Genomic DNA, 10,452 nt, shown 5'->3' on the forward strand with positions numbered 1-10,452 from the left:
CTATTCCTGTGTCAGATAATGCCCATGTGGTTGACCTTCAGAGTTGCTGGTTTCTTTTGCACTTGCATTGTTGGCAAATGTCATGCTTCCTCCTGCAATATGAGTCTTTTTCTTGCTTTTAAAATCTGCTGGATATCCTACTATCTTGTAGCAATTTTTCTTCAAATGTCCCTTATATCCACAGTGTTCACATATCATTCTTATCTTCTTAGGTCTGTTATATTGAGGCCTGCCTGCCATCATAGTCAATGGGTCCTTATTCATGTCAGTCACTCCTAAAGCCCTTTGACTCTCTTCCTGAGTCACTATGGCATAAGCTTCATTCACACTAACTACAGGTCTTTTCATCAATACATTGCTTCTCACATTACTATAGCTTTCATTTAGCCCCATAAGAAACTGCAACAAACGTTGTTGCAATAGGTGTTTAAGTGATGGTCTAGATTCCTCACAGTCACAGCCTGGTTTTGGTGCTAGTATGTCTCATTCATTCCACAGATCATTCATTTTCGAATAATAAGTGGTTACATAATCCGTACCTTGCCTTAATGATGCAATTTCTGCCCACAAGTGATAGATCCTAGTGAGACTATACCTGTCAAACCTTTCCTTAAAATCACTCCATACCTTCTTTGCACTAGACGCGAACATGATACTCGGTATCAATTCACTCGCAACTGTACTACCTATCCATGACAACACAATTGCATTGCATTTCTCCCACTGCCCTGCTAACTCACCTTTGTACATGCTTTTTACGCAGCTTCCGTATACAAAACCAAGCTTACTCTTTCCCCCAAGTGCTAGCTTCATCGCCCTGCTCCACATTGCATAATTCTATGGCCCTGTGAGCTTAATTGGCACTAAAACTAGTCCCGGAGCATCTGATACTTGGAGAAATAACGGATGATTGTGCTCTAGCTGTGTTACTTCATTTCCTGCCATTTTTATAGGTTTCAAGCTTCGTCAATGTCGATCTACCAGAAACTCGGTCGATCAGCCGGAATTTCACTACGAACTCGTCGAAGAACACTCTGATTTCAAGGAACCCGCTCTGATACCATATAAATTTGTGGACGACTCAGCTAACCAGATCTAGCGACATGCAAATTAGTCGACTATCATTTTTCTGGGGCATGAATTCTATATGAGAGAAAGGGAAAAGAAGACCACTGTATTTCGTTAGAATAAAATTCTTACTACAACTAGGTACTTAGCACTGCATTTATAACAAACACTGCACTATTAAGTAACCGCCCTAACTGACTAACCCTTCTAGTTTCTTTAATTGTTAAATGACCCCCAAACTACTCAAGTCATCATTTTTACACTTCAATAAATTCTACTAATTTGAAAAATTGATCCTACACTGCTACACAATGACATGGCATGAGGGACCAAACAAGTTGTCAGATATTGCAGTAAATTTTATTTCTAACTGTAGTGCTGTAGAATCCAAACTCTCAATTTTCCTGTGTTTTCTATCTTGTCATGAAAAACAGTGGGGATTTTTGTTCTTCAAGCACAATGGCCTAAAATCATAAATACTTGACAATGAGTTGGATAGCAAAACCATGTGATACTTCATCTGCTATTGTCAATCAACAGTGCAACAAATGCCTCTTCACCACTGAAATTTGGGATATAATTCACTTGTTTTCTCTTACAGTAGTTGTTAGTGTAAAGGACTCTTGACTAGTGTCATGTTAACATAGGAGATTTTGAACTAGTTTATCTGTATCTTTTTGTATCTTTTTTGTATCTTTCAGTTAACCTATATTTTAGGGCCATATTTTGCTGTTTATGTTGGGGAGAAGCAGAGAAAGAGCTAGATTTATGATACCTATATCATACTTGAGCCAGCCTTCATTACAAGATTTGCTAAGTCAAGCTGAGGAAGAATTTGGCTTTCTTTAATCATCCAACGGGTCGTGTCACAATTCCTTGCTCAGAGGACATCTTCATTGGCATCACTTCTCAATTTTAGGATTTAAGAACATAGTTGAGATCTTTTTTCTCTTTTAGGTCTCACAATTTTGTATACTACCAATTTCCAAAGCAGTAGATCCGTCTTGTACAGTTGATTAGTTAGCATTGCACCACAAAATTTGGTGCTTTTTGACTCACAAAGACACTAATTCAAAGAATACAACGCGACTTGTTTCACATTTTCAAGGCATTTTTATTTAGATAAAGCATTATTGTCTTAACACGAATATCAATGTGCATTTCATATATAATTATGAAGCAAACTCTTCATGAAGTCTTGTAACATTAACAAAAGAATTCCAATCCTATGTAAAATAATCCATGCTATTTTCCCCATGACCTGTTAGAACTATCGGTGTTAGGATCGGAAAATCGGGTAGTGCGGAATTTAGCCAAATAACGTTATAATGATAATAACAAAGACAATGCAAGTTGATAATAACGGCAATTAAAGAAGATAAAGAAGACACAAATTTAACGTGGTTCGGTCAAGGTGACCTACGTCTACAAGCGGAGAGAAGCAATTTTACTATACCAACAAGAGTACAAAAGAGAGTACAAAATTAGAGTAAATACTCTAATTAATTTCAAATACCCCAAGAGAATAACCTCACAAGATCACTCCAAAAAAAGGGTTCACACAAGTGTTTCCCAACACTCACTCTCTTACAAAATACTCTATAATGAAATAAAGGAGGAGAAAGAAAGACAAGAGTGAAAAGCTCTTGAATTGGTATGTTTTTAAATGAGTAGAAACTCCTCTATTTATAGCAAAAAATCTTTGGCCTAATAATGGATATTATGTCATGGCAAATGTTATGATCTACAAATTTGTTATAATGGATATTATGTCATGGCAAATGTCATGAACCACAAATTTATTATAATGGATATTATGTCATGGCAAATGTCATGAAAATTTGGCCATATTACAAATCTCCACCTTGGCCTAATTTCAGCTTATATATAGTAAATTTGCTCCACCTTCTCCGCAAAAATCCCAATGGGCAAAATCATTCTTCATAAATGCCAATCAAGTTCAGGCAAAACTTGAACTTGGACACTGGAAGAGGTTTTGTGAACATGTCAGCAGGATTATATCTAGTGTTGATCTTCTGAACAGAGACTTTTCTTTCAGTAATGGTTTCTCGGATGAAATGATACTTTATATCAATGTGCTTCGTCCTCTCATGATACATTTGATCTTTAGTCAAGTGAATGGCACTTTGACTATCACAGAAAATGGTAATACCACTTTTGTGTAAACTAAGTTCCGCAAATAGACCCTTCAACCATAAAGCTTCTTTGATCGCCTCGGTCACTGCCATATATTATGCTTCGGTAGTAGATAAAGCTACTACATGTTGTAATGTAGCTTTTCAACTAATAGCGCAATCACCGATGTAAAATACATAGCTTGTCAGTGATCTTCTTTTGTCAGGATCACCTGCATAATCTGAGTCTACAAAACCAACCAAAGTGTTAGTACTTCTCCCAAACTCCAAACATGTATTTGAAGTACCTCGCAAGTATCTGAGAATCCATTTCACAGCATGCCAATGTGCTTTACCAGGGTAAGCCATATACCGACTTACCACGCTCACTGCTTGTGAAATGTCTGGACGTGTACAAACCATTGTATACATAATACTGCCGACTGCACTGGAATAAGGAACCTTTGCCATGTACCTCTCTTCTTCCTCTGACTGCGAGGACTGAGAAGCTGATAACTTAAAATGAGCAGCAATAGGGGTACTAACTGGTTTAGCATCTTTCATGCCAAACCTCTCCAAGACTTTCTCCAAGTACTTCTTCTGGGTCAGAAATAGCCTGTTGGCTTTTCGATCTCTTTTGATCTCCATGCCAAGGATTTTCTTAGCTGATCCCAAATCTTTCATCTCAAATTCACTTTTCAGCTGACTTTTCAAGTTGTGAATTTATGTTAAATCCTTAGCAGCAATGAGCATGTCATCAACATATAATAATAGGTACACAAATGAACTATCATTTAACTTCCGTAAGTAAACACAACTATCATACATGCTCCTCGAATAGCCATGACCCAACATAAAGGAATCAAACCTTTTATACCATTGTCTTGGAGACTGCTTTAATCCGTACAAGGATTTCTTCAACAAGCAAACATGATCTTCTTTTCCTTCAATTTCAAATCCTTCGGGTTGATGCATGTATATTTGTTTCTCAAGTTCTCCATATAAGAAAGTTGTTTTAATATCTAGTTGTTCTAATTCCAAATCATACATGGCAACGAAGGCAAGCAAGACACGAATAGAGCTATGTTTAACAACAGGTAAGAAAATATCATTAAAATCAACTCCTTATACCTGACTATAGACCTTTGCAACTAATCGTGCCTTATACCTCGCATCTTCAACCCCTGGAATGCCATCCTTTTTCTTGAAGACCCATTTGCAACCAACAATTCTTTTTCCTGATGGCGACTTCACAAGAGACCAAGTACCATTCTTGTAGAGAGACTCAATTTCTTCATTCATTGCAATCAGCCATTTGGCTGAGTCAGCACCAGAAACTGCTTCTGATTATTGTGATGGTTCTCCAATTTCTTCAGTTTCCTGTGCAACTGAAAAAGCAAATGCAACATAATCTCCAAACCTTGATGGTTGTATACCTTCTCTTCTTGGTCTATGTTTGGCTATAGAATGCTCCTCTTCTTCTGGTTCAACTTCAGGAGTCTCAACTTCAGGAATTTCAGCTTCTGTCTCAACTTTAGGATTTCAACTGTATTTTGCTCTAAAGTTGATGAGCTTGGCTCAGAAGGAATGCCAATCTCAATCTCCACCTGGTTCTGTGTACTCTTTCCTTTATCTGTATTACAAGAACTAGAAGAATCTTTTCTAGAATGTAACATAGAGGATTCATCAAAGGTTACATCTCTGCTAATTATAAATTTTGGTATCGTGGGATCAGGATACCATAGTCGGTATCCTTTCACCCCAGATGTATACCCAAGGAAAATGCAATTTTTAGCCCTTGGCTCTAATTTTCCATCATTTACATGCATGTATGCAGGGAAACCAAATATCTTTAAATCGGAATAATTAGCAGGAGTACCTGACCACATTTCCTCTGGAGTCTTAAAGTTCAAAGGTGCAGAAGGAGCTCGGTTGACAATATAACAAGCTGTAGAGATAGCTTCTGCCCAAAAGGCATTTGTCAACCCAGCATTTGAAATCATGCAATGAGCCCTTTCCAAAAGAGTTTTATTCATCCTTTCTGCCACACAATTTTGCTGAGGTGGCATTCTCACAATACGATGTCGAGCAATTCCTTCATTCTTGCAAAATTCGTTGAATTCATCATTACAAAATTCCAAGCCATTATCTGTTTTAAGTCGCTTAACCTGTTTTCCTGTTTGCTTCTCAATCAAAACTTTCAATTGTTTGAAATTTAAGAAAACATCACTTTTATTTTTCAGGAAATAAACCCAAACTTTCCTTGAATAATCATCAATGAAAGTTAACATATACCTGGCACCACCTTTTGATGGGGTACGTGAAGGACCCCAAAGATCTGAATAAATGTAATCCAAAGTACCTTTTGTTCTATGAATCACTGGAGATTTGAAGGTGACTCTTTTCTGCTTCCCGAACACACAATGTTCACTGAACTCCATATTTTCGGTACTTTGACCACATAAGAGACCTCTTTTACTGAGGATGGAAAGACCTTTTTCACTCATATGCCCCAATCGCATATGCCACAATTTAGTGATGTCAGAATTTGATTTATCTGATATTGAAACTGCAGCAGCACCTGTAATAATAGATTCCAAAAGAGTATACAACGTACCAGATCTGCGTGCTTTCATGATCACAAGAGCACCATGAGAAATTTTCAGAACTCCACCTTCACCTATGTACTTGCACCCAAGAGATTCTAGAGTGCCCAAAGAGATGAGATTTTTCTTCAAGTCAGGAACATGTCTAACATCGGTGAGAGTTCTCACCACACCATCATGCATTTTGATTCGGACTGTACCTTTTCCAATAACTTTGCAGGCAGCATTGTTGCCCATCAAGATAACTCCACCTCCAATAGATTCATATGTGGTAAATAAATTCCGACTGGGATACATATGATAAGAACAACCCGAATCTAAAATTCATTCATTGTTAGATTTGAAACTATTATTAGTTGCTAAAAAAATAGTTCCCTCAGTCTCATCAGCAGCTACACTTGCTTCGGCAGTGTCAGTATTTTTGTGCTCATTTTTGTTTTCTGTATGTTTTTCTTTGTTTTTCAATTTAAAGCATTCAGAAATAATGTGACCTTTCTTATGACAATATTTGCACATGACATTTCTGTATCTGGATTTTGACCTTGATTTAGGTTTCTCACTACTTGAATATTTCTTATTGGATCTACCTCTTATGAATAAGCCTTCCCCTTGGTTCCCACTAGTTTTCCAGTAATATCTCTATCTATTTGTTCTTTTGATTTCAAAATAGATTTGATATTTTTATAAGAGATATTATCCTTTCCATAAAGCATAGTATCTCTTATATGCTTAAACGACTGGGGTAAGGAAATAAGCAATAACACAACTTGATCCTCATCTTTGATTTCAGCATCTATGTTACTTAAATCCATAAGAAGAGAATCAAAAGTATCAAGATGAGTAAGTATAGAGGTACCTTCAGCCATACGAAAAGTGTAGAGTTTTTGCTTTAGGTAAAGCCTGTTTTCTACTGTTCTTTTCATATATAAGGTTTTAAGCTTTTCCCATATGCATTTGGCTGAGCTTTCTGCTGCAACTTCATACAAAATCTCATTTGAAAGATTTAAAATAATACTTGCTTTTGCCTTTTTGTCTATGACGGCAAACTCCTTGTCCGTCATTTTATCCGGCATCTTCTCCTTTCCTTGTAGTGCCAAATCTAAGCCATCCTGAATTAGGATAGCTTCCATCTTTAATTGCCATATTTCGAAGTTTGCACTTCGATCAAATTTCTCAACATAAGACTTTGTTAGAGTCATTTTGGCTTTTTAAACTAACCCAGTTAGATCTGGCTCTGATACCAATTTGTTAGGATCGAAAAATCGGGTAGTGTGAAATTTAGCCAAACAACGTTATAATGATAATAACAAAGACAATGCAAGTTGATAATAACGGCAATTAAAGAAGATAAAGAAGACACAAATTTAATGTGGTTCGGTCAAGGTGACCTACGTCCACAAGCGGAGAGAAGCAATTTCACTATACCAACAAGAGTACAAAAGAGAGTACAAAATTAGAGTAAATATTCTAATTAATCTCAAATACCCCAAGAGAATAACCTCACAAGATCACTCCAAAGAAATGGTTCACACAAGTGTTTCCCAACACTCACTCTCTTACAAAATATTCTATAATGAAATAAAAGAGGAGAAAGAAAGACAAGAGTGAAAAACTCTTGAATTGGTGTGTTTGCAAATGAGGAGAAACTCCTCTATTTATAGCAAGAAATCATTGGTCTAATAATGGATATTATGTCATGGCAAATGTCATGATCCACAAATTTGTTATAATGGATATTATGTCATGGCAGATGTCATGAACCACAAATTTGTTATAATAGATATTATGTCATGACAAATGTCATGAAAATTTGGCCATATTACAATCCGCATGATATAACATATCATGACTATATAAATATTTAAATTCTGAACTCAGATTTTTAAATGTACAATATATTTAGTGCCAAGTTTTATGTTTCTAGACTACATTAATTAAATATTTTTAGTTCAATCAGATGGTTGGCGATATGCCCGTATCTACTGTTTAACAAATTAAGGATTTTTACTGTTTGTTTTTTCCCTTTATTTCTTGGTAGATTGGATTTTATTCATTGTTAAACGAAAAGCATTATCCTTTGATTTAGAGTATATGCGTGAAAAAGGATCTTAGACTAAGTTGTATTTTGACACTAACAATGAATGAAAACGCTAAAAATCACCAGCTCGATATAGACATAGAAAAAACTTAAAATTAAGCATATACTGTATATAAAAAAATAAACGTTAATTAATATAAGAAGCTATAGTACACCCTTTTCACGAGAAAGGCATTAAACGCCTTGGCGAATTTTTCTGTCAGTTATGGATTCCACTAATGGATATGTTTTGGGTGATGAAGAAAGCCAGAATATTTCCTTTGCAAGTAGTAACAAAATTCAACCTTTCATTTCTACACAAAAGTATAAGTGTTTTTATTTTCTCTTCATTCACCACTCTATAAGCTTCAAAAAGTATTTTCTTGGTTTGATATACTTTATATTTGTTCTTAACATGTATGGTGTTTGGTTTTTTTTTAACAGCTTAGATGACGAAAAGAAGAAGTATACTTCTCTCACACTGGCTGAAAGGCTGGGCTTGCCTGACTTCTTCTCTTTGGATGTCAGTATATTAATTCCATCTGTTTCATTTTATACTACGGTGGTGATAAAGCATACTTTGAGAAAAAACTTTCTATACATACCAAAATTACCTTTACAACTTATGGTCATTAATATACCATATCATAGCTATAAAAGCATATCATTAAGGGTAAAATAAAAAATTTAAAAATAATAATTTTAAATATAAAAATAAATCATTATTTTATAGAACAAACTAGAAAAGAAATAATATTATATAAAATGGAATACTTAAGAATTTCGACAATCACTGTCCTTAAATGTCCTGGTGAGTTTTAGTTATGTATAAATAATTTTTACACTACCAGCGTACCCATTACAACAAGTTACTCATCATATTTTTTATGTTATCAATTTACATTCATTATAAACAATTATGTTTAGATGACTTTTAAGTAACATGTTGTTGACTTGTGTATATAGGTTTGGCGAGCATCAGTTGGAGAGCTTTTAGGCAGTGCGGTTCTTGTGTTTATGTTGGATACCATTGTGATTTCTACCCTTGAAAGTGATGTCAAAATGCCAAATTTGATAATGTCATTTCTCATAGCAATTACACTCACCATTCTAATCCTCGCCGTATTTCCTGTGTCCGGAGGCCACATTAGCCCTGTCATTTCGTTCTCCTCTGCTCTTGTTGGACTAATTTCAATGTCACGAGCCATAATTTACATAACAGCACAGTGTCTTGGTGCTATTTTAGGTGCACTTGCACTCAAAGCTGTGGTGAGTAGTACCATTGAACAGAGATTCTCTCTTGGTGGTTGTACCATTACGGTAAGGGGTCTTTACACAAACAGTTGGTGCCTAGTTGGTTTCTTTTTAGCCCGATATACATAATTATACACTGGAAGGGGAGCCTTGGCGTAACTGGTAAAGTTGCTGCCATATGACCAGGAGGTCACGGGTTCGAGCCGTGGAAACAGTCTCTTGCAAAAATGCAGGGTATGACTGCGTACAATAGACCCTTGTGATCCGGCCCTTCCCCGACCCCACGCATAGCGGGAGTTTAGTGCACCGGGCTGCCTTTTTTTTTTAATACATAAGTAGACATTGATTATAGATGTTTATATACATATTATATATGAATTATACATATATTATATTTTCGCCGACTATTTTTAGTCTAAGCAATAAAGTAATTCTTCTTACAGGTAATCACACCAGGGACCAATGGGCCAGCCACTGTGGGCTTGGAGATAGCCCAAGCATTTTGGCTCGAGTTTTTATGCACATTTGCTCTACTTTTTGGGTCACTTTGGATGGCCTATGATCATCGCCAGTCCAAGAAACTTGGGCTTATTAGTGTTATGTCCATTGTTGGGCTTTTAGCGGGCCTTCTTGTGTTTATTTCAACTACAGTTACTGCTAAAAAGGGCTATGCTGGAGCTGGAATGAATCCAGCTAGGTGTTTTGGAGCTGCAATTGTAAGAGGAGGCCATCTCTGGAATGGGCATTGGATCTTTTGGGTTGGGCCTGGGCTAGCTTGTTTTGCTTTCTACTTTTATACAAAGATCATTCCTCGGAATCATTTCCATGCTGATGGATACAAGCATGATTTCTTAGCTATAATTGAGGCTTTGTTTCGGTCTGAGGTATAATGGTTTTTGCTAATGCTTTAAAGGGGTCATTTGGTAGTTTGGCGCACATACTAGTTATTACGCAGAGATTGTTTATATGATGATTAATAATGAAATTTTGTTGTCACAAATAATGAAGGAATTATTATGTAGGGATAACTTATTTTAAGAGTATTTTTATTTTAAATAGTCTGATCCTGGTATTGCTAATACACATGCATTCCTATTTTACATTTCATATTGCATAAATTAATACATAAATTCTCGAATAACTATATGTTGACAATATATAATACTGCCAACCCAGACATTGTTAGTCATGAAGCGATTGTTTTTTATGCCGCCAACCAAATAATGTATTAGATTATGTGAAATGTTATGTTAGGATTAATTACTAATACAACCAACGAAAATCGAAATGACCCCTAAGAAAAGTGCATGAT

The 10,452-nt window shown here is 35.9% G+C and overlaps 2 protein-coding genes across 2 annotated transcripts; one reads left to right on the plus strand and one right to left on the minus strand.

The window, feature by feature from the left end:
• Positions 1–828, minus strand: LOC138907011 (uncharacterized). The gene is made up of 2 exons (XM_070196862.1): positions 628–828; positions 1–399 (listed from the first exon to the last, which is right to left on the minus strand). The coding sequence occupies exons 1-2, from the start codon at positions 826–828 to the stop codon at positions 1–3; spliced, it is 600 nt and encodes a 199-aa protein (XP_070052963.1).
• A 7,257-nt stretch (positions 829–8,085) lies between these two features.
• Positions 8,086–10,143, plus strand: LOC104087216 (uncharacterized). Its single transcript, XM_070185963.1, has 4 exons — positions 8,086–8,210; positions 8,331–8,409; positions 8,853–9,206; positions 9,584–10,143. The coding sequence occupies exons 1-4, from the start codon at positions 8,113–8,115 to the stop codon at positions 10,028–10,030; spliced, it is 978 nt and encodes a 325-aa protein (XP_070042064.1). The 5' UTR covers positions 8,086–8,112; the 3' UTR covers positions 10,031–10,143.
• The last annotated feature ends 309 nt before the right edge of the window (positions 10,144–10,452 follow it).

The sequence above is a fragment of the Nicotiana tomentosiformis genome, chromosome 1 (assembly GCF_000390325.3).
Source record: "Nicotiana tomentosiformis chromosome 1, ASM39032v3, whole genome shotgun sequence".
Classification (NCBI taxonomy): domain Eukaryota; kingdom Viridiplantae; phylum Streptophyta; class Magnoliopsida; order Solanales; family Solanaceae; genus Nicotiana; species Nicotiana tomentosiformis.

Coding starts and splice junctions, on each gene's coding strand:
- LOC138907011 (XM_070196862.1), bottom strand. CDS start 828: ATGTGGAGCAGGGCGATGAAGCTAGCACTTGGGGGAAAGAGTAAGCTT. Junction 400..627: donor TCGCGTCTAGTGCAAAGAAG/GTATGGAGTGAT, acceptor CGTTTGTTGCAG/TTTCTTATGGGGCTAAATGA.
- LOC104087216 (XM_070185963.1), top strand. CDS start 8,113: ATGGATTCCACTAATGGATATGTTTTGGGTGATGAAGAAAGCCAGAAT. Junction 8,410..8,852: donor CTGACTTCTTCTCTTTGGAT/GTCAGTATATTA, acceptor TTGTGTATATAG/GTTTGGCGAGCATCAGTTGG. Junction 9,207..9,583: donor TTGGTGGTTGTACCATTACG/GTAAGGGGTCTT, acceptor TTCTTCTTACAG/GTAATCACACCAGGGACCAA.